The following is a 24277-nucleotide window of genomic DNA, read 5'->3' as shown; positions in this document are numbered from 1 at the left end:
GCCCTGCACTTGGCTGAGAGTTATGAGAGGCTGAGGAGACGTCTGGTTGGGCCTGGGGAGAGGGATAGGGCATTGAGTGAAGTCACCTCGCCCACCCTGCCGGGGAAGGAATGGGGGGAAGGCTGCAGGCAGCAGAGCCCAGGGGCCTGATGGGAAGAGACCCCTGGTGTCCTGGGCACTGAGCCCGCCCCACCTTGAACTGGTCCCATTCTCTCTGGGGAAGGAAGGACCTCCTGCAGTCCTGCAGCGCCAGCCACCAGGGCAGACACAGACAGAGCAGCAAAGACCCTCTGTGCTGGGTGGGATCCGCCTCCTGCACGGCCTCTCTCTGGAGCTGTGTTCCCTCAGCATCTCCTGTGTCCCAGCCGTGCGCGGCCAGCGGCCCCGGGGCCTCAGCACGGCTGCCCGGTCCCAGGAGACACAGGCCCGGGCGCGCTGCAGGGCTCATGGGCTCCCACCCTGATGGCCGCTGGGAAGACCTGTTCACAGCCACCTGAGCCCGTGGGGCAGCCCGGCCCAAGCGGGACCTGGACTCCACCAGCTGGTCACGTGAGACAGGTGGGGACGGCGGGGAGAGGGGTGGGCAGAGATCTTGGCGCGAGGGTGGAGGACGCCGAGAGGAGAGAGGGGACGTCCGGTGTTCCTGGGCCACCTCTGGGCAAACAGAGCTTGCAGCCTCCCTCCCTTCGCTTCTGCCGGAAGGGGATTCCGCCGAAGCACTTCTCTCTGCGGGGACAGCTGCTGCCCCACAGCCTGTTCTGACTGTGGAGAGGGAGCTGCCGGTGGGGCCCTGCAGGTTGTCACTCAGTCCTGCCCTTGCCCTCACCTGTGTCCCTGTGCCCATCTGCCACATGCTACGGCAGCCACCTCACACCAGGTCCTCCATCCCTGTCTCACTGGGTTTTTGCATGCCCTCCGCCTTGTGCTCCTATCCTGTCCGAGCCTCGTAGCTGCTCTTCCTCATCACCAGTGCACAGTCCGCCTTCTCTCCCTCGCTCAGCACTCCTCACCTGCACAGCCAACCTGTGCACAGGTGTGTGCGCCCAGGTGTGCGCCCAGGTGTGTGCCCAGGTGTGTGTGCCCAAGTGTGTGCCCAGGTGTGTGCGCCAGGTGTGTGTGCCAGGTGTGTGCACCAGGTGTGTGCCCAGGTGTGTGCCCAGGTGTGTGCCCAGGTGTGTGGGCCAGGTGTGTGCGCCCAGATGAGGGAGCACAGGCAGCTCCCGGGGCCCACTGTGGCTCTGGGCCAGCGTATGTTCTACACTCAGAATGCTCACTGTGTGGACCTACTGCCCGGCACTGGGGGTGCACTGCCTGTCTGCTACCTGTCCTCAGCTCTCCTCTTCCAGAAGCTTCCGGCCCCGGCTGGTGAGGTGCTTCCCCATACCATCTCGTGCGCCCTCCGTGCTAGCCGCCTGCGCATGCGTCTGCCTTTCCCAGGAAGTGGTAAGGTCTTGTGCAGGACGGTGTTGCCCCACGGGCCCAGCCTAGCACAAGGCCAGGTCACAGTGGGCACTCAATAAGCACCTGGCCCCCAGGGACACCTGCGTGTCTGCGGGCCACAGTGAACACTCCGCGTCACGTCCCATTGACAGGAGCTCAGCTCAGCATTGCCTCTAGTCCCCAGCAGCGCGTGCGCGGCGACCGCCAGCACTGCCCGTGCTCCGGCTCTCTGAGCTGGACCCCATCACACTCTCTGTTACTCGGTGCTTGTCCTCAGTGCCCCCCACTTCCCAGGAAACAGGTGCTGACTGAGAATGCGCTGAAGGCTCCACCTTGCATGCAGGGGGGCGGGCGAGGACAGAGGAACGCAGGGAGCCTCCGGGCGATTCTGGAGCTGCAGGGCTGGAACCACGCCCGGTTGGCCAGTGCTAATGAGAATTCTTATAACCACATCCCTTACAGCTCATCTAAGTAACTCACCAGCCCCGGGCTCTCCCTTCCTGTCTTCCTGAGGCATCTTCCCGGCAGGGTGATTAGCAGGAGCCACAGGCACAGCTCTCCCTCACAAACCAGTTTATGAAATGGAGCCTGAGAAACGCGGCCAAGAACAGAACCCGGAGCCCCTGCGCCCACACTCACTCGGTGTCTGCGAGGACGCCCGTGGGCACCTGGAGCAGGCCTGCGACGTCCGCCAGCAGCTGCCTCCCCTTCTCCAGGCTCAGGGGGCTGTTGGAGGAGCAGAGAAGGGCAGCGTCACCACATGGAACTGACTCTCAATCCCCGAGGAGCTGAGGGCCCTGTGCTCCCCCCACCCGGGCCTCTCACAGCCCGTCCATCCTGTCACAGTGCGTGGCTCTCAGGCCACTGGCATCGGGAGCTGTCAGCCACGATGCATCGCCTGCTTCCCAGCAACCAGACAAACAGTTCCGTACAAGGGGACTGTTAAGTGTGTAAGGGGCCCTGACGCAGCAACGGGCTCATCCCAGCCTCAATGAAAACAGGATACGGAGGGGAAGGGGGATGAGAGAGGAGACAGAAGCAGATGCTGAAAAGCAGACCATATTTTTAAAAAACGGACACATTTTTACTTCATTTATTTTAATCTTTTAAATTTTTATTTTTTAAAATCTTTATTGTTAAAAGTATTGCATAGGTCCTCCTTTTCCCCGATTAACCTCTTCCAGCCGCTCCCATCACCACCCCATTGTCTTGTCTGTGTCCACGGGTTACGCATACGAGCGTACGAGCTCATTGGTTGATCTCTTCCCACCCACCCTCCCCTGCCTTCCCTCTGAGGTTCGATCTGTTCCATGCTTCCATGTCTCTGGGTCCATTTTTGTTCATCAGTTTCTTTTGTTCATTAGATTCCACATGTGAGTGAGATCATGTGACACTTGTCTTTCTCTGACTCAGCATAATGCTCTCCAGGTCCCTCCGTGCTGTTGCAAACGGTAAGTTCTTTCTTTTTCCCAGCAGCAGCGCATTCCATGGTGTGGATGTACCACAACTATTTTATCCATTCATCTGCTGCTGGGCACTGGGGCTGTTTCCAGACCTTAGGGATTGTAAATGGTGCTGCTGTGAACATAGGATGATACATCCTTTCTGATTGGTGCTTTGGGTTTCTTAGGATATATTCCTAGAAGTGGGATCACTGGGTCAAATGGAAGTTCCATATTTAATTTGGGGGGAAACTCCATACTGTTTTCCATAATAGCTTCATTTCCACCAGCAGTGCACGAGGGTTCCCTTTTCTCCACAACCTCATCAACACTTGTTGTTTGTTGATTGGTTGATGGTAGCCATTCTCACAGGTGTGAGGTGATACCTCATTGTCATTTTAATTTGCATCTCTCTGATGATCAGTACCTTGAGCATTTTTCGTATATCTCTTGGCCTCCTGTGTGTCCTCTTTGGAGAGGTGTCTATTTAGGTCCTTTGCCCATTTTTAATTGGATTGTTTGTCTTCCTTTCTTAATTTGTATGAGTTCCCTGTATATTTTGGAGATTAAACCTTTATCAGATGTATCATTGGCATGCTGTGCCCTGCTCACATTCGCTCTCTCAGGCGGTGGCTGTCACTCCTGGGGCCACGCCGCCCAGGGCAGGCCACCAGGAAGTGCTGCCTAGCCAGAGACTGGCTGATGAGGCTGACAGGGCCCGGGCGACCCTGACCTCTACACTGACCTCCTTGGAAGGAGCCGGACTTCACCCAGGTCAGGCCAGAGCCTGCTCGTGTGTGGCTTAAAGGTCTGTGCTCATTCATGGCCTCCAGGCTGCCTCCCCCACAAACTGCTCGCGCCTCACCTTGTCTCTGTCCCTCCACGGCCCCGCCCCCACTGAGCACCTGCCGCTTCCACCTGCCGGTTTGTTACCAGATTCCAGGACCTCCCTTCTCTGGGGGTTTTACACCCCAGGGGCAATCCATTTGGGCTGGGCCAGATGGTCTCAGGAAGCCCGGCCACAGTCAGCCTCCCGACTGCCCGTCACCGCATTCCTTCACCCGCACGCGATCGTCCAGAGCAGCCTCGCAGGTCGCGATGAGGCGCGGCAGCGGATCGCGGGTCACAGGTCGGCGGCGCCACGCCGGGCCCCTGTCCTCCTGCCCAGCGGTCAGGCCCAGGCAGAGAGCGGGACAGATGGACGGTGCTCGTGCTCACAATGCGCATGTGGTCATCTCTATTTTCTGTTTAAAAGACACAGCGCAGCCTGGACTTCCTCAGGAAGCGGTGGCGCGAATCTCCAAAGTCAGTGGGTGGACAGGGCCGCGCAGCTTCGTCATCTGCCCGCAGCGCTGTCACCGCGACCGCCTGGACACGCAGCGCTGCCTGCAGGGAGGGAGTCGTGGGCGCTTGGGCTCAGTCGGAGCGGGGGTTGGGGGTAGGAGGGCGCCAGGCTGCCGGCCAGGGTCTGGTGACGGGACAGCTCCCGGGGAGGACCCTGGGCAGCCAGGCAGCGTCTCCTGTCTCGGGCATCTCCACTCTGAGCCCAAGCATGTCACCGCCGCTGTTGAATCGCGATGAATGAGGAGGCTTCTAGGGACCCACCAGACAAGCAAGAAACTCATAGTCACTTGATGGGAGGGTCGCAGGCCGGGCTGTTCCAACACCTCCTTCTCCTCCCTGCCCTGCCCCTCCCCCAAAACAGGTCTCATCCTCGGCCCAGGAGAAAGATCCGATGGTCACTGACTGCGACCACCGAGGCGCCCTTCCGGGCAAAGCTGTGCCCCCAGGCACCTTCTGACAGCCACGCTGGCTCGGCACCCATGGGGCCACGGACGCAGGGACATTGTTTTCGCGTCTCCATCGCACTGGGACATATCTTCTCCTTCCCGCAGTGGCTGGAGGCCAGACGAGGCTGCAATACCCTCCAGTTCTAGACTCTGAGCCAGTGCTGGACCCTGGAGGCCACACATCACGGAGGCCTCAGCCCAGCGGAGGGCATGGCCGGCGGCCACAGTCATAGCTGGGCACACGGTGGGCTGTTCGGATGCCGCGTTAGAAAACAAATGAGCTGCAAGTTCTGACATGGACTCGACAATGATGATGCCAAGGGATCGTGTGACTTGTGAGGTGAGTCCCTTCTGTGAAGGGCAGACAGGGAACAGGACAGCATGTGCCCAGCTCTGTCGTCAGACCTGGAGGGGTCTCTTCTTCACTGGGAGGGAAAGGGCCCCTTCGCTCCCAACCCGCCGTCCAGCCGTGCTCTCTTCCTGCCAACTTCACCTGAAATAATGTTTAGTCATCCATGGGGGACGGGGTGGCTGTCCTGCCTTTCATCCAGTCTCAGATAATCCACCTGGCTTGTGCAGATGACGAAGCTGTGAGTGATGAGGATTACAGTGCACCCTGTCTGTCAGCAAGGGTGAGAGAGGAGGGTGCCGGCCATGCTGAGCCACATTCCCACCTGTCTGAACGTCAGTGGGGCACACACGTCGGCAATGACATAACACTGAGCTAGAAGTCACCTTCCTTCTCCTTTTATGGGACAACTACATATACAGAAGCCTTTAAAAAGAGAATAGAATGAGATTCTTGTTAATTAACAGCTGATCTATGAAGACGTAGTGGAGATCTGGTAAAATCTCACCCCAGAGAATCCCCGATTACCCATTACTCTGATAACAGAGTCAGAGCCCACTGCTCCGTCCATGAGAGGGAGGAGGCGTAGCCTCTCGTACGCGATGCCTGGTGACAGTGAGCATCGCACCTTGAACATTTAATTTGCTGAAGCAGCAAAGAGGGGACAGCAGCCACAATAAGATAAGGACTGTTTTAGCCCCCATGCAGGGGTAAGTGTTCAGGTCCCCAGGTGGCACCCAGGGTGCTTCATAGGGAACTAACTGAGCCCGGGACAAGCCCGTTGTCACACTGCCTCTTCTGCAGGACCTCGGCCAGAGCCAGAGGACATGCCCAACCGAAGGGCCTTCAGGGTGGCTCACGAGCAGTCACTCCCTCTGCGCCAGCCCTAGTGCCAACACCCAGGGGGCGGACTGTCCTGCTCCAAAGGCCCCTGGCAAACACAGCCAGCGTCTCCCATGAACACCAGCCCTCGGGACAGGCCAGGGCACGGATGCCCTAGGGGGAGGAAAGGTTCCCTGAGCAGCCGTACAGTGGAGGCTTCATCAGTGATGACACACACACTTCCCATACGACACACAAACACACACCACACACCCACACATGTGCACACACACGCATACACACAGTACATATAAACATACTACACAGATGCACAACCTACACACATACACACAGCACACGCACAACACACACAACAGCACACATATGATACATAGTACACATAAACACACAACACATACACACATGTGCACACACTCATACACACAGTACACACAAACACACTAAACATATGCACACACCACGCAACACACACCACACATACAACACACACAACAGCACACATATGATACGCACCACATATAAACACACCATACATACACACATGTGCACACACACATACACAGAGCACATAAACACACCAAACGCATGCACAACCACCACACATACAACACACACAACACACATATGATACACGATACACAAACACAACACATACACACATGTGCACACACATACACACAGCACACACGCTATACACACAACCCTACACACATGCACACATCACACACAAACACCACATATGCACACCCACATACATGCACACACTACACACATGCACACCCCACACATCAGCACACCCATGATACAAACTGCCGGGGTCCAACCCCAGCAGGTCCAGGGGTCCCCAAAGGCGTAGACGGAGTCGGCAAAGAAGGAATGACACGGAGACAGCGTTCAATTGATCAGCAGCCTAGCCAGGATCTCCAGCCAAGTTCTGGTCTCGATCTCCAGAGAGGTTCTGCTTCGGATCTCCAGCCAGGTTCCGTGGCCATGTTCCCTCGCTAGGTTCTCCAGCCAGGTTCTGTCCAGGTTCTCCAGCCAGGTTCAGTCACCAGGTTCTAGTCAGGTTCTCTTGCCAATTTCTGTAGTCAGGTTCAGTCCAGGATCTTTTGCCATGTTCTCTCCAGCGAAGTTCTTCTGTCTGTAGGTTCTGTGTAGGTTCTGTCTTCTTGGCTCTCTTCTAAATTCTGTCTCTCTCTGTCTTGTTACATCTGTATTTATACCAGTTGATTCAATCCTATCAATTTCTATTACAAAGGTTAGGGCGTTTCTTATCTCCATTCCAGGGAGTAAAGATTATGGAGCTTAAGCATGATTGTTTGTAGTTAAAGTGATTAATTACCCGCCTGGCACTTAGTTAAGGGGTTTTATTCCCTCCCTAACTTCAGGGGAAAATCCCTACCTGGGGAAACAACCTTTCTCAGAGAGGTGACTTTGGTTAAAACACATAGTGCCAAGAAGGTGAGCAAACATATTAAGAACAGTATGCCATATATGCCAGGTCCCTTGAAACAGCAAGGATGGACCGGCTCCCGGCAACAAACCACACAAATACACATGTGCACACATACACACCGTACACATGTATACTATATACATGTCATACACAAACACACGACACATATGCACACATGATACATAGTGCACATAAACACACCACATGCACAACACATACACACATGTGACACATCACACACACAACACAGCACACATAAAAATACTACACACCATGCATGCACATGAACACACATGCATATAGCACACATAAATGCACTGTGCACACACACAACATGCACATATGCACATGATACACATGTGGTACATAGTACACATAAATGTGCACACACCACACTGCATGCACACATGTGACACACAACATCCGCATACATGTACACAACATGTGTCTACGCACGTTCACACACAACATGCTAAACACACTACACATGACATGTTGCATATAAACGTACTGTATATGTACATGTGCACATCCATGCACTATACACAAGCACATCACACATGCATATGATGTGCACAAACAACACACTACATGAAACATACAACACAACACCACACCTATACGCACACTACACAGAACACACATGCAAGTGGTACACACATGCATACAGCACACATAAATGTACTGCACACAAACACCTGGCATGTGCACACAGCCACGCTACATAGACACATTACACACATAAAACATGCACATGTGCGGCACACAACAATAAACATGCACTGCACACATGCGCACATTACACGCATGCAGACACAGTACACAAACACACTATACATATAGACGGCATATACACACATACGCATATGTACACATAACACATCCACACATAACACACATCCACAGAGACATAAACCTACCTCCACACCAGACAGTGCGCACACAACACGAGGGTGTTTTCCAAGGAAGAGAAGGCCTGTGCTCGGGCGGCTGACGCTACAGAGAAGGCCCGGCTGTGGGCGTTTGCCCCACACGGCACCTGCGCTCTTGGCAGAGCCCGCCTTCTGCAGGCTCCCCGCAGGTGCCCGCTTGCCCGTTTCTGGGTGGGATGCCGAAGGCCGGACACCCCCGGGGACTGCTGGTCCTCAGGAAAGGAGAGGAGGACAGAGAGGACCACCTGGGACAGACCAGCCAGGCGCAGCGGTGAGGAGGGACCAACGCGGCCGGACAAAACGGCCTGGAGACAGCGCGGCCCCCGTCCCCGCGCTGGGCCGGCCGGAGGCCGCGCTGCTGACTTCTCTAGAAACACAGTGAGAACGCTGTCGCTGTTGGAAATGGTCTTGGGCTTTAGCCTGGCTCTGACGTGTGCCTGTGGTTCAGCTCAGAACAAAGGATTTGCTGCTCTGCTTCTCACAACGCGCCCTGCCGCCCTCACCGCAGCCGCCGCTGCTCTGGGCACGGCGCGAGCCTGCAGAATCGGGGGCCAGTTGCCGGGCAGCCCTCCCCCACTGAGAACAACCCGCTTGCGACCCGACGCAGCAACACCTGGACAGGGGGCCCTGGGATGCAAGGCAGCGCACACCTGCACGCACACACGCACGCACACACCTGTGTGGCCACACAGATAACGCTTCCTCCCAAACACGCTTTCATCACCTGAAGAAAACAACGTTTGTACAAAGCTGAGTGTCAAATGCCAGCTTCGTCAGTGAGGTGACCTGGACGAGGGGACTGCCTGTCGCGGGCTGGGTACACGATGTTTGTGATTCTCAGGTCAAAACAAGCGTGAGGACAGGGTGTGCTGCCCTCCGGGGACCACTCTGGTGTGAAAGGGGGAATGAGTTTGGTGTTTTATCGGGTGAAGCCAGCACCCGATCCCACCTCCCCTCCCCGGAGCAGCGCCACTCACAGCCCAGGCCTCCTCCTCCCAGTGCCCCCGCCAGCCGGGCCTGGAGACAAGGCCACTTCATCCCTCGGGGAATTGCCCTCGAGCTCGGGTTCGGGTTCTGATCTGCTGGGCACAGGGAGGGCGGCCCAAGCGCCTCCACCCTGAGACTCCCCCTCCAGGGAGGGGCCAGGGTCCCGGCACCAGCAGGCCCAGGCCAGGGCTCCACTCACTCGCTCTCGGTCACGATGTAGCCATAGGCCTCCTCAGGAGACTTGACCTCCAGCCGCAGGCCGTGGCCGGGGCCCTCCTGCTCCTGCGAGGCCCCCGGGACCCAGCGCGGGAGCTCCCCCAGCCCGGGGGCCCTGGGCTCCGAGCGCGGCCTCGCCAGCAGCTCCGTGGAGTAGGTCCGGCTCCTCACGTTCTCCACCCCCGCGGTGTCCTCCTCCGAAGACAAGGCAGCCGCAGGGCCCTCTGCCTGCTCGATCCCGGCGGCAGGAGGGGCTCCAGGTGGGGCTCCAGGCGGGCGTCGAGACCCCGGGCCCTGCAGGGCGTCCCCGCGGCTGAGGCTCGCAGGGCCTACCTAGTGGGAAGGAAATCCACGTGAGAGGACAAGCAGGAGAAAGACTGTCCACGTGCCCACGAAGGGAGGCTGTGAGGGACCCCCGTGGGTGAGGACGGCGTGGGCGTGCGGAGCTGATGAGGCAGGGCTGCACAGCCTGTGCTAGAGCCACATCCAGATGAGAGATCCTCAACCAAGTGGAGGATGCACATCAGGGTCAGTCATAGCGCTCCTCTCTCTTCCCCCCTCCCTCTCCCGTGCACACAAACACACACCCGTTAAATCTCAGCGTGCGCAATCAGCACAGGCTGTCAGCATCTACGTGTTAGAAATAACCGCGATGCCCTGGCTGATGTGCTCAGTGGAGAGTGTCGGCCGCGCACCCGAGGCTTTGGGTTCAATTCCTAGTCGGGGCACATGCCTAGGTTTTGGGTTCGATCCCGGAGGGGCACATGCAAGAGAAACTGAATTTTTTATTTGCTTAATTTTAGTGACTTCAAGGTCAAGCAGCCGTACGTGGATGGTGGCTGCCACACTGCTCGGTGAAGGTGAAGCTGCCAGTGTGCCCATGCGATGTGCCTGGGAGGTCAGCACACGGGACACACGTATGATGCAGTGGGATCGTGTTACCACACCCCCAGATGGGGAAACCCTAAGGCATGCTAACCTTCTTCTTTGTAGTAACCATTTTTCATATTTCTACAATGTGCCCATCCTACAGTAATAAAAGGGTAATATGTAAACAGACTGACCGGCAGAACGCCTGTGGCCCCTTGCCCAGCCTGGCCCCACCCCGCAGTGGGCACCCCAACCCTGATCAGGGGCAGGGCCCGCCGGCAAACCGCCCACAGTCCCACGCCCTGGCCAGACCCGCCTCTGATGGCCCCCATTGGGGTGGGCTGGCTGGCCCCCACCAGTGCACGAATTTGTGCATCAGGCCTCTGGTATTACTATAAATCTGAAAATATACATTAGCATGTATCTAAGCATACACAATCTGCACGCACTGTCTACAGTTTTCTCAGTTTGGGGATTATGAGGTTTTCCATCTTTTCCTAAAAAAGCAAAACAAAGGTAACCTCTGTATTTCAGAAACATTCTCAGCCATGAACAGAAAGAAGCCCGGCAGTTCCGCTTAGCGCGAAACGAGTTGAGAGGCGTGTGTCTTACCTCCCCGTGGCCGTGCGCACCGCCGTCCCATGCTCTGGTGCCTGTGGAAGACAAGAGCGTTATCGACGTCCTGGTCAGGAGTGGCACCGCGGGGCCGCAGTGCGCACGCCGCCACCAGGCCTTCCCGACGCGAGGCCGGCGCCCGTCTCCTCGCAGCACCCCCCGCGTGGGCGCAGGCGCTGCCCGGCACACTGACACTGACGGAGGGGGAGCTGCAGCTAAACGGAAGCGTGGTCGCTCGCACAGCCACCCCGCTCCCCGGCCCTGCGTGTGTCCGTGTGGCTCACACCGGCAGCACCGCCCCGCGGGACAGGCTGTGGCTGTGAACAGGGGAAGCAGAGCGTCCAACCCAAACCTTGCGAAGGTGTCTCCTGAACATGCGGACGTGGAATTCGCTGTGGCGGTCACTTCTCTAAGCCAGCATCCTGCCTGCAATGCCCCCAGCGCACCCCTCACCGCGCCCTCCTGACGCCCCCAACCCCCCAGGACTTTCTAGACCCCCAGCCCTCAGAGTGGGTGTCAATCCTTGAGTGCCCACCGCCTCGCAATGCCTTGTCCCGGGGAGTTCCAGTATCTTCCACAAGCCCTTGCTACCATCGAGCGGAGTGTCTGCTCCACACCAGCCTGTCCCAACCCCCAGACAGACGTTCACCCTCCACCGTGCTTCTGGCACATTCTTTGTGCGCCTACTATGTGCAGGACTGAGCTGCACGATTCAATGTGGCTCCAACGACTCTGAGAAGCAACCGCACAGAGAAGGCCAGTTGTCAGGGGAGTCTGAGCCCACCCACAGGTCCAGCTGCCGTGTGTGTGTATGACTGTATGTGCATGTGTGAGTGTGCATGCGTGTATGCACATGTGTGTCAGTGTATGTGCGTGTATGCATGTGTGAGTATATGTGTGTACATGTGTGAGTGTATGTGTGCATGTGTGAGTGTGGGTGTGCGTGTATGTGTGTGAGTGTGGGTGTGTGTGTGTGAGTGTATGTGTGCGTGTGTGAATCAGTGTATGCACGTGTGGGTGTGCGTGTGTGTATGTTCGCGTGTGTGAGTGTGGGTGAGTGTATGTGTGTTTGCACGAGTGTATGCACATGTGCGGGTGTGCATGTGTGCGTGTATGTATGTGGGTGTGAGTGTATGTGTGCATGTGTGAGTGTGGATGTGCATGTGTGTGTCCATGTGTGAGTGTGTGTGTAGGTGTGCATGTGTGAGTGTGGGTGTGCGTGTGTGATGAGTGTATGCATATGTGTGGGTGTGCGTGTGTTAGTGTATGTGTATGTGCATGTGTGTGTGCATGTGTGAGTGTGGGTGTGCATGTGTAAGTGTATGTGTGCGTGTGTGAATGAGTGCATGCACATGTGTGGGTGTGCATGTGTGTGTGTGTGCATGTGTGGGTGTGGGTGAGTGCATGTGTGCATGTGTGTGCTGGAGGTACCCGGGGGCCTCTGCTCTCTCTGTGGAGCAGCCTGGAAGGTGAGCCTCAGGCAGACATTCAAATGAACCCCTTTCACTGTATTAGTCGAACAATTGACTTGCTCACTAACACACGATCCAAACAAAAGCACTTCCTAGCATCAGGCTGCTTCTGACTCTGCACCTCAGCAGAGGAATCCGTCTCCCCCCAGAGGGCAGGCTGTCTTCCAGCACGGCTGCTCTGCGGCCACTCCCGGGAGGCCGGTGCCCACCGCTCTGTGGCCGGGGCCTTCCCGTCCACCACAGTGTGAGTGCCAGGGACAGGCGCTCACCTTGCGCTCCACCCCCGCCGTGGGCGCCGTCCCAGAGCGCTGCCTCAGAGCTGTCCGCCGGCTCCCCGGGCTCTCCTCCAGCCCCTCGGGGGCCTTCCCATGCCCCCTCCGCGTCCGCGGCATCGGCAATCACACCGGCCATCTTGTCCAGGTCCGGGGGGCTCAGCGTCTCCACAGCAACCTGGTCCTTTCTTGGGTCCTCCAGGAAGTGCTGAATCCATGCTCCTAGAGGGCACACACAGAGCCTCCTACAGCAACCCTCCCGCTGACGACAGGCACAGGCGGTGTGCAGAAACACGTGTTGTTTTTTGAATCTGAGTCCCATGTGACTCTCCGGTTACACCAAGGCTCAGTGTCTTTAAACAGTGAAAATGGACGTGGACCCATGAAGGACCTATGACCAAACTCATGGACCCGAGGGGGAGGATGGAAGTAGGGCCTCAGATAAAACAGCTGGAATTGCGTGCCAGGGGAGGAGCCTGAGCAGCTTCATCTCCCTGAAAAGTTAAGCACCCGACGGGACGCAAACCAAGAGTCCTCCAAGAATCGCACTGCTTCCAGGCAAAAAGCAACCACTCAACTCCGTTCAGGTGGAGGTGACACATTCTCAGTCCCACACACACGGTGTCCAGGGAGCAACAACAGCAACAGACATATGAGAATCAGAAAAACGGGACATGCAATCAAGACAAAAGGAGTCAACATCAAGGAGGGGCAAGGACAGCAAGGAAGATGCTATAAACACGGCAGAGCAGCAGCACCCAGCAAACCCAGTGAGAAACAGGCGATTCTGGGGGAGACAGGAACACCCTGAAATGGGAAGCCTCCCACACAAGTCGGTGAGTGTGGCTGGGGGACAAGAAAGGGCTCGTGAGCCTGAAGGCAGGTGGTCCTGTGACTGGAGGACAGAGCGACGAGGCGGGAAAGATGGAATGGAACCCAGGGCCTGCAGGTAGTGCCAGACATGACGCTGCCACTGGAATCCAAGAGGGAAGGAGAGAATGGGGCCAAAGAACAAAAGCTCCCAAACCCCCCAAATGGGTGCAGAGCATTAGCTTGGAGATTCAAGGCGCTCAGGAAACTCCAAGAATAAGCACAAGAGTGGGCACAATGGCACTTACAGCCCAAATGCTGAGAAGAAAGTGAGGACAGTCAGCAGCAGAGATTATATGCAGAGCAAAATGGATGAGTGGGCTCTGACTTCTTCAGAAAAGCAGAGGTCACAGACATGCCAGTATCTCACAAGAATGACCTATTTGATGTAATTTATGCAATTACATATTTGATAACATGCATATGAATGACATATTTGAAGTGTTCAAAGGAATAATGTTTAACTCAGATGTCTATATCCAGTGAACATGTCCTTCAAATGTAAGAGTGAAAGATACTTTCACATTATAAAAAAAAAAGAGCTGCCGGCCAGTGTGGCTCAGCGGTTGAGCATTGGACCTATGAACCAGGAGGTCACGGTTCGATGCCTGGTCAGGCATGTGCCGGGTTACAGGCTTGGTCCCCAGTGTGGGGCGTGCAGGAAGCAGCTGATCGATGATTCTCTCTCATCATTGATGTTTCTCTCTCTCCCTCTCCCTTCTCTGAAATCAATAATAAAAATATATATATTAAAAAAGAGCTAAGCTAGTCACCACCACTATCACCATGATCACCACCATCATCATCATACCATCACCATCATCATTACCATCTCCATCACCATCACAACCATCACAACCATCATCACCACCACCATCATCACCACCATCATCACCACCATCATCATCACCACTACCTCCATAACCATCATCATAATGAGGAATTTACTGTGTCTCTTTTGTTTAGAGAGCATATAGTTCATTTAATCCCTGGAGACCCACTCTCGGGTGTTTGCAGTGACTCAGACATACTCAGAAGGAGTTTATTATTTTATTCTGTCCTCAATTGGGCCTCCACCTGGGAGCCACAGGCGTAATCCCATGTCAGCTTCCCGTCTATTTCACTGGGCGCAACAAGGGAACGGAAAATGTGTTCTCCTTCCAGCCGGGGGCCTGGTCTGACAGCTGAGCGGTGTGCACTGCTCACTGGCTGAATGCGGTGCTGCGCTGAGCTGCCACCTGGTGCCAGGCGCCCTGCCCAGGTGGGCTGCCAACTTTGGTCTCACAGAACCTGCACCCAGCCCACCTCTCCCTCATTACATGCAACAGGGAGGCAAAGGACAAACACTGCCCAGTTAGTGTTGCCGCTAACTGTGTAACGGCTGGTGGCAGGCTTGGCCCTCAGCTGCTTTCCAAAGAACGTGTCCTTGAGAGGCACATTCACAGGAGTGCACGCTCAGCACGGTCACCAGCAATGGCAGGGGAGGAGCTGGGCACGGGCTGGTGGCAAACGCCAAGCTGGAATATGAAACTGTCCAGGTGGGCCGCTGTGTGTGCCATTGAAATCTGTCTCCATTACTGGGAGGGGCTGAACCGGGAGCGCACGGGGATTGGACTTAGAGAAATGAGTTCAGGACAGTGCCAGCTGCTGGACTTCCTGTGAGTAGGAAAGTTCTAGAGGGTGGATGGCCCATGTGCATGGTTTACATACATCTGCAGCTAGGAACTCAATTTATGATCAAACCAAAGTGTATTTTACCACAATATTTAAAAACTTAAATACAAAAAGTGGACATGGCACTTTTCGTTGCCTAACAGTGGCCGAGGTCACAGGCTGGGCCTGCGTGTTGGTCTCTAGTTGCAGGAGGACGGGCCCATGAGGCACCGATGGGACAGAAGAGGGAGGGTGCAGAGCTGCCACTGCCCCGGTGGCCCTGCTTCATGCGAGGCACGGTCGCACGGGGAGCCCAAGGGGCAGGACAGCCCACACGGGGAGCATTGGTCTTGGCAATTGTGCGTGTCTACCTTTGTGTCTAGTGTCCAGGTTTCGCGTGGTAACCATTTATTACATATATAACTGGCAAAAAGGAGCAAATAATCGTTTACAAATTCTATTTCCCATAGCGAACAGGTCACAAAATGACAGGCTAACCTTTTAGCAGGGGGCACTCTGCCAGGGGTGCCCCGGGACACAGGCCTGCTGCTGGGGCGCTGGACCCACAACGTCTATCCACAGCACCGCCACACCCTCACTGTGGCCTCTGTCCTTTCCACGCCTGCCTCACGTAGGCCTTTGAGCTTTACGTTGCTTTAAACATTTTCATTTAAACAGGTGGGAACCTGTTTTCTGCCCACGGCACTTGGATATTTGTGGCACCATTCTCGGGCCATACAAAATTATCAACTTAAAAATGAGCCTGCTCTATTTGGTCAAACATTTAATTAACTCACCCCAATGCCGTGGCAGGGCCAGACCTTCTCTGGCCCGCGGGTGGGACGTTCCCCACCTCTGCCCTAAAGCTTGGAAGGGGACAGGTGTAAACAATGAATAGAGGAGGAAGACGCCTCTTTTCCGTCATGGACACTGGCCACACGCAGGAGCCGGCCTGACGCGTCCATCACCTTGGAGGCACGTGGGGTGGGTTTTCCTGGAGCTTTACCTGGAGCTGCCGAAGGCCAGGGTCGTGAGTCACATGGCCACTTTCACAGGCCCCTCCCTCCCTGCCCTGGCAGGCAGCCCTCTGGGCGGCCCCCCTGAGAAGTCAGGACACACCTGCCCACCCCTCTGGCTTTCCTGGCCTCCCTCAAGGTTATTTGAAGGGGAGCATAGTTTCCGTGGAGAGGCTGCGGCGCCCTGTGCCTTCATGGGAATTCTGCCCTGGGCATGACTGTGGACTTCTGCGGGGGGTGGGCAGATGGGAGGATGGGAGGGGAAGTGGGGCTGTAAGGCCCTAGACCACAAACTTAGGGAGAAGTTGGTCTTTCCTTGTCCATTTTCATTTAAACACAGAAGGCCACAGTCTATCCCTCCCCTGGCTCACACCCCTCCCTCCAGGATCTCAGTGAGCTCACCTGTGCCTCTGCACCCCCTACAGGCTCAACATAGCACTGCACACAATGCAGTCAGAGAAAGCTAGGATTTGGAGCTAAATGGCCACTTAAAACATTAATGGACCAATTAGCCACAGTAACAAGTCTATTGTATTCACATCTGCCTTTTGGACAGCTGGCTCTTAAGAACTCCCACTGGGTCTCACGGGATCCGAGGTTGGGCCAGCCACCATCCACCCTCAAGCTGCCGCTTCCTCGTCAGGAAACAGGCTGGAAACAGCACCATCTTTTGAGGTTGGACCCTCTATGTGGAAGAGTCTGGCACCTGCTGGACCCTGGGATGCAAATGGAGAAAGAGGCACGTCGCCAGCCCACAGGAGACGGGCACCGACCAGATATCACCGTGGGAACGGCACTGTGTGGCATGTCCTGGGAGGAAGGGCAGGCGCAGCCGGGGGTGGGGTGGGGTGGCTGGGGTGGGGGGGATCGAGCACCTTTCCGACAGTCAAGGTGAACGCTGCTCAGAAGTGGAGCGGCTGTGCTGCTGACGTGGTAAAATGGGGCACGGCTGGAAGGCGCCCCCGACGGAAGGCACATCACCGCCTTTTGCTGAGCCCCGAACACGAAGGGCCAAGTCTCCGACTGGAGCCTGGGCCACGGGGATAGGGAGCTGCATGCTGTCCTTAGGAGGCCACCAGCAAAGTCCAGACGGTGAAAAACTCGGCGAGACAAGTGAGCTAGCGAGCCAGTTCTACAATAAACTGCGTAATGAATTGCCAGGAAAGAGAAAAGAGGGAGGAGAAACCTGTAGATCAAAAGGGGCCAGCCCTGGCCGGGTCACTCAGTGGGTTAGAGCGTCGGCCATACACCAAGGTTGTGGGTTTGATCCCTGCTCAGGGCACATACCGAGTCAACCAATGATGCACCAATAAGTGGGACAACAAATAGATCTCTCTCTCTCTCTCTCCCCCTCCCTCCCCTCCCTCTCCTTCTCTCTCCCTCCCTTTCTCCCTCTCCCTCCCCTCTCCTCTCCTTCTCCTTCTCTCACTCCCTCTTCCTCTCTCAAATTAACAAATAACAATTTAAAACAATAAAAATAAAAGGGGCTTCACAGATGTAGCCACCAACTCAGTGGACCTTCTTTGTATTTTGAATTAAAAAAGAACCAACTGTAAAGAAAGCTATGACAACAGAGCAATCTGAGTGCTGACTGCTATTTGATGCCCTGAAAGCACTGCCGTCGATTTTACTCCAGGACAGAACTGCTGGCCAGGCTCAGGCAAGTCCGATCTCTCGGCAAAGCAATGCTGCTATCCCACGGTGGATCACTTGGTGACAGGGAGGGGGAGGGGAGGGGGAGGGGGAGGGGAGGGGAAGCAGCAGGAGGGGCCAGGTCTGGGTGTGCGGGCTCATCGCACACTCTCTCTGCTTCATGGTGGACATTTACGTGACTCCTCTAAGCACACGGGCAGCTGGGAAGATGCTACCTGTAAAACTATAACCAACTTTGCAACGCAGACCAGTTCAGAGGGGCAGGGGACAGTGAAGAGGGTGGGAGGTGACACGTGGGGAAGGTTCTGAGCGGTGCAGCTCTAGCAGACACGTGGAGCAGTCACCGCTGCCCGGCACCAGGGGGCGCTCGGAGGACTGAGTGCTGTTGGTGGGCAGCGGTATTTCCCTCTTCCAGCAGGGAGGACCCAGGCCGTCCACTGGGAGATGTTTAAGTTGTGGAAGATAGCACAGGAGGGGAGGGCGTTAAAGACAGGGCGCCCTGCATCATCCCAGCGTCATCGCATGTGCAGAAGCCATACAGAAGCTGAGGGGACGCGAGCAGGGTCAGCACCATGGACAGAGGCTAACAGGCGGGGAGGGACCTTCCCAAGGCATTCATGGCAGGTGCGGAGCGGGAGGTGAATAAATACTCTGAGGAGAGGAAGGGAAGGGAAGGGAAGGGAAGGGAAGGGAAGGGAAGGGAAGGGAAGGGAAGGGAAGGGAAGGGAAGGGAAGGGAAGGGAAGGGAAGGGAAGGGAAGGGAAGGGAAGGGAAGGGAAGGGAAGGGAAGGGAAGGGAAGGGAAGGGAAGGGAAGGGAAGGGAAGGGGAGGGGAGGGAAGGGGAGGGGAGGGGAGGGGAGGGAAGGGAAGAGAGAGAGAGAGAGAGAGAGAGAGAGAGAGAGAGAGAGAGAGAAAGCAACAGGCAGAGGACGCATCCGAGCAGAGAAGGCAGCAGCCAGCAGAGAACACCGGCCCAAAGGAAAAAGCTGGTGGGAATGGGCTCCCCCAGGCACAGCCCGTGGAAATGCCAACCCCAAGGAGGGAATGTTTCTGTGTGACGGCTTAGCCAGGTGCACAGCGCACACCTTCCGCTCCGTCCCTTCACCGCAGCCTGGCGTCTCTTTCATGTAAACAGGGTGGGGAGCATCTGGCCCCGAAATCAGTGGGCCTGGCCCTGCCAAGCATGGGGTGAGTTAATTAAATGTTTGACCAAATAGAGCAGCTAATCGTTAAGATGATAATGTTGTATGACCCACGAGTGATGTTATAAATGTCCAAAAGGTCTGGGCAGGAAAAGGTTCCCACCCCTGATTTAAAAGGTGCCACAGCAGCTACAGGGGGAGAGGGCCTTCCCTGAACAGCGGCCAGTGCAGACCTACACAAGCAGGGCGCTCCGCGGTCCTGGGCAGGTGTCATCAGCACCGTCCCCTGCTGGGTCTGTGGTGTGGGATCTTCAGAGGAGAAGGCTGCTTTAGCAGCCTCTCGCTGAGTGCGATGGCCGCGGGAAAGGCCTTGAGGATAAAAGTGCGCAGAGCCTTCTGCGTCTTACGGAGGCGCAGGCACGGCCCCTCTCCCTCCGGCGGTCACACAGGGCATAACTCACATGTCGGCGAGCCCAGCGCTGCGTGTTGGCCGCGGGAAAGGCCACGCAGTGCCAGCATCGTGCTGTGAGTGGCGCTGTCTCACCAGAGGGTTTGGGGACAAATACGCATAACCATGTGACCTGGGCGCGTGTGACCACAGCAGTGATGGGGCGTGTGACGGAGTGAACACATCCGTAGCCCACCTTCCAGAGCCTGTGTGGCCCACACCGCGTGGGGCTGGGGCTGGCCAGGGCCCCGCCCACCTCACCCTCTTCAGTAAAGTCAGGAAACCGTGAAACCGCAGGGAGGGGTGTGAGCAGGGACAGTGTCGCGACCCGGTCCATCCGGCGTGGGCATGGCCACCTTCCCTCCACCAGCCACACGGGGAAGCGCACCCGGAGGCGCCTCCCTCACAGGTGCCTGGCGTCCGCCCCTCCTCCCCGCCCCCCCGCCCGCCCCCCCAACACACACACACACACACACACACACACACACACACACACACACGGCGAAGCAGGTGCTGGGCAGACGGATTGACAACAAACGACCCCAGACGGGGTGGGGCTGACTTACCTCCGCTGGTGCCCAGGGGCTCGGTGGGGTCTTCTGAGGGCGAAAACCGCTTCCCGTGTTTCCTCCAAGGCACACGCCGGTCACCAGGCGCGAGGGGGCCTGCCGGGGCGGGCGAGGGGGCTATCATGGCCAAGTAGGCAATCAGCTGCCCGAGCAGAGTCCGCTTCTGGACCCCGCCGCCCCCCTCGGGGCTGAGCTCGCCCGGCGGGAGCCGGCTGAGGGTCTGCAGAGGGTGGCCCATGGGGTGCCTGGTCCGGGAGGCGGGGGCGGAGGGCAGCACGCTGTCGGCCTGGGGGCCCTCACCCTGCAGGGGCGGGAGACAAAACAGCAGCGGTTGAGTCTCAGTCCTCAGCCGCCCACCAGGATGGCCCCGGTCGGGATTCTCAAGGCACCGAACAGCAGCGGGCCCCCAACGCGCCCACAGTGCGCATGATCAGGGACCCAACTCCTGTCTGCGCTGGTCGTGACATTAGTCATTGACAACAACTTTATTGAGGTGATTCACACGCCAGGGACTCACCCAACTCGGCTGTTCTGAGTGCGGCCACAGAGCTGGGCAAAGGCCACACACTATTCCACCGTCACTTGTCGGATAGCATCTTAGTCACCCAAACAGGAACCTGCACCCGACTCCTCCCACCCCAGCCCTGGCCATCGCCCTCTCCTTCCCTCCTTCCTCTCCTTCCTTCCCTGGGGCTCTGCCGGCTCCAGGTGCTGCGCGGACGGGACCCACCATGGACGGGACCCACCATGGAGGGTCCCACCATGGGGGTCTGTGTCTGACTTCTCCCTTGCAGCGCAGTTTCAGGGTGCACCCTGCTGCGTGCCAGGCCACAACCCCTTTCTCAGCTGAAGACTAACCCGGGAGGGGTGCAGCGCCTTGTGCTTACTCGATCACCAGCTGCTGGACGTGGGGTTGTTCCCACTTTGGGGCCAATCTGAATGCACTGCTGTGGGCAGCCGGGGGCCGGTCTGTGGGTGCCGGGGGCCTGTCTGTGGGCGCCGGGGGCCTGTCTATGGGTGCCGTGGGCCGGTCTGTGGGCGTGTGTTTCTCTCATCCCACGGCTCCCAGCGGCTGCGCATTCACACGCCCCCAGCAGCGGGTTCCAGGCTCCACCTCAGCTGCTCACGCTGCTTCGTCCTCGTTTTCATTCCAACCAGCCCAGTGGTTGGGAAGTGGTCATGTCCTGCTCCTGTGATAGCACCTCCTACCCAGGGAAATGCCAGGCGCCTGGCTGCTAACGACACAGTGTCGCGTCCACGGCCTGGGCAGCACGGCCGTTCCCGGAGCCCGGGCCTCCTCCTCGCTCTGGTTTCCTGGAGGATGCGGGCGGCCACGGCCGCTCCCAGCCCTCGCCCGCGGACTTCCTGCTCGTGCCTCCCGGGCCACGGGGAACGCTGAGGCCTGGGCACGGCCTTGGGTCCAGCTCACAGGGCCGCTGGGTTGAAGACGAGGCTCCGCCTGCCTGGCCTGGCTGTTTCCAAACGCGTCGGGGCCAGGCTCGGCGGGTCGGTGCGAGCGAGGCCAGGACGCGGCGGCTGTGGCCGTTTGCTTCGCACGTTTGGACTCAGGCAAATCACCTGACTCTTCTGAGACTCAATTTTCTTCTGTCACAGAAGGACCCTGACATTCTCCCTGGGACTGTTGATTTTGTAATGATGAGACTTCAGCTGTCCTCCAGATTGTTTAATTCTGTCTGAGTGCCAGCTGAAATGAGCTGCTTTCCCTTTAGCAAAGGGCAGCTGAGAGTCACGAGAGAGAAACAGGAAGTCTCGCAGCGTCCCTCCAGGGCACACACACTGGCGCAAGGTCATCTTCAGCTCGGCGTGGGCTCCTGTTCCGAAGGCTGTCCCCGCGCCCCTGGCCGCCCGCCGCACGGCTGCCACCCCGGCCCCTCATTCACGTGCCCCAGCGTCTCTCCCCTCCCCCCACATGCAGCCAACCTGCCATCTCTGCGCGAGGCCTTTGACGAGAGCCAACGAGGCCGTGGCAGAGGACCCCGGGCTGGACGCAGCCCACGGCGAATCATAGCAGTGTTCCGGGGATAAGCCCTCTGTTGAGGGGTGGATGCGCTGACCCCCATTAAGGCGAAGAAGGGGAAAGAGCACGTGGCAGGTAGTACAAGCAAGGGCCTGTGGAGCAGGACCCGCGGTCCTCACACCAGGCGCCCTGCAAACGCTGCGGCAGGGCAGTGTCCGCCCATGACCAGCGATGGCCTCGGTGAGGGTGTCCGCCCATGACCAGGGCCTGGGGGTGGGAAGGTGAGACGGGAGCTCATGGCTGCTTCCTCCCGGTGGCTCTGTCCCGAAGGAGAACAGCACACAGAGTGGGTCTCTGCCTGAGGCTTCCGGGCCAGTGGCCTTTGCTGGGGGAGGTGTTTAACACCTCCATCACCCGTGACTGGGGATCTCTCAGAAGTGCTGGTGGCTACGACCACTATCGCTGGTACTTTTACCTCACAGCTCCCACTTTATTTTCTTTAAAGCGTCAGGAAGTCCCCAGCCCGGCCGAGAATGGCCCGCCCACCACTTTCAGCTGAGTTTAACCTTCCAGGACCCATGTTCAACCCTGTGTTTGGAAAACGGTTTAAAGCCTCAATTCAACAAACCTATGGTGTTGGGTTTCTCAAGGTAACAGTGAATAATTTGTAAGACTGCATTTACCCAAATATGGAAACCAGAAACCTAACAGCATGAAAATCGGCCAATTGTCCATATGTGGCACCGCCACTTCCGGCACATTAACTCCTCACGCGATGTGTCAGTGGAACCCAGTGGGTCACTGTGGCATGACCCACCGAGGGCAAGCGTCTGAGAACCGGCCCCGAAGCGCCCTGATGTCTCACGAAGATGGAAGAGCTTTGAGCACATTCCGAAACCCCACCGCATGCGCTGAATAAGTGCCAGCAGGGTGGGAGGCTGTTCAGACCAGGCCCACCTGCCAGCACAGCTCTGCACTGGCACCCCTGGGGAGAAGTCTCACCTCTCTGAGCTTCACTTTTACCACCTGCAAAACTTGGAAAATAATTTTTCTTATAGCAGCTGTGAGGATCAGGGAGAGTATGGGTAAAAGTCCCTAGTTTAGCACACAGCTCAGAGAGGTGTGCTTCACCGTCATCCAGCATCATGACCGCTATCATCACCACCACCATCATCATTATCATCACCATAATCACCACCACCATCATCACCATCATCATCATCACCACCATCACCACCATCATCACCATCAGCATCATCATCACCATTATCACCATCATCATCATCACCACCATCATCACCATCACCATCATCATCACCATCAGTATCATTATCACCATCATCATCATTACCATCACCATCAGCATTATCACCATCATCATCACCATCATCACCATCACCATCACCACCAACATCACTACCATCACCACCATCACCATCACCACCATCAACATCATCATTATCACCACCATCACTACCATCAACATCGTCACCACCATCAGCATGACCATCTTCACCATCACCATCACTATCACCACCATCAGCAGCATCACGACACTACTGCTACTGTGTGACAAGTTCTGGACTATATTCAATGAGGGAAGAACAACTCAAACATGGACTTGTCTTCAAACAGCCTGCAGACTGAAATGCAAGTTAAGTCATAAACATTAGTAGGTACAACTGGAGGTATATTATTAAAGAGGTTCCTGGGAAGGAAGTGGTTATATTCAGCTGGGAATCAGGGCAGCTTCCTGCAGCCATGTGACACACATCCTGGACTAAAACCTGCATTGCTCTCCTGTCTCCCAGCCAGCAAGACACTCATTGAGGTGGACCCCCTTGCTCCCAGATTCCCCTGGGCCGGGGTCCCAGAGCTGAAGGTCAGGCCTCCCTCCTCTCCTGATGTCACTTCCCAGCCCCAGGTTGCACAATTACGGACAGAGACTGCCAGGAAGGCCTGGAGGCCAGCAGCCCAGTGCCAGCAAACACTGAGCGGATGAGATGTTTGTCTACTATACCCTGGTCCCGCATGCTCATCAGATACTCTCTAGTGTCAAGGACCCAAAACAAATTAGGAGCCCAGACTGGGCCATCTTTTGACCACAGCAAACCTTTTCTCCAGTTTGCCTCATGCCCGGAGGCAGCGCTGACAAGCACACTGATCAAGAGGTGCTTGCGGCTGGCGTGACAGAGCACACGGCGGTGGGGCTGTTCACAGGCCTCCTAATGAGCTGGTCCGCAATAGCCCTGGACAACGGTGAG

The 24277-nt window shown here is 56.8% G+C and overlaps 1 protein-coding gene across 3 annotated transcripts in view; it reads right to left on the bottom strand.

Annotated features, from left to right (window-relative positions):
• PTPRN2 (protein tyrosine phosphatase receptor type N2) overlaps positions 1-24277 on the bottom strand; it is a 470186-nt gene that overhangs the window by 244323 nt on the left and 201586 nt on the right. For 2 of the 3 annotated variants that reach the window (XM_059711309.1, XM_059711310.1), the window contains 5 exons: positions 20033-20336; positions 12682-12906; positions 10938-10978; positions 9439-9788; positions 2080-2166 (listed from right to left, as the gene is read on the bottom strand). In XM_059711309.1, the coding sequence (XP_059567292.1) occupies positions 2080-2166; positions 9439-9788; positions 10938-10978; positions 12682-12906; positions 20033-20336 (1007 nt within the window). The remainder of the gene's footprint in view (positions 1-2079; positions 2167-9438; positions 9789-10937; positions 10979-12681; positions 12907-20032; positions 20337-24277) is intronic. The other variant, XM_059711311.1, reaches the window with a different exon arrangement.

Source organism: Myotis daubentonii, chromosome 10, assembly GCF_963259705.1.
Source record: "Myotis daubentonii chromosome 10, mMyoDau2.1, whole genome shotgun sequence".
Classification (NCBI taxonomy): Eukaryota; Metazoa; Chordata; class Mammalia; order Chiroptera; family Vespertilionidae; genus Myotis; species Myotis daubentonii.
The sequence above is the reverse complement of the archived record's forward strand: the minus strand, read 5'-3'. Positions and strand labels throughout refer to the sequence as shown.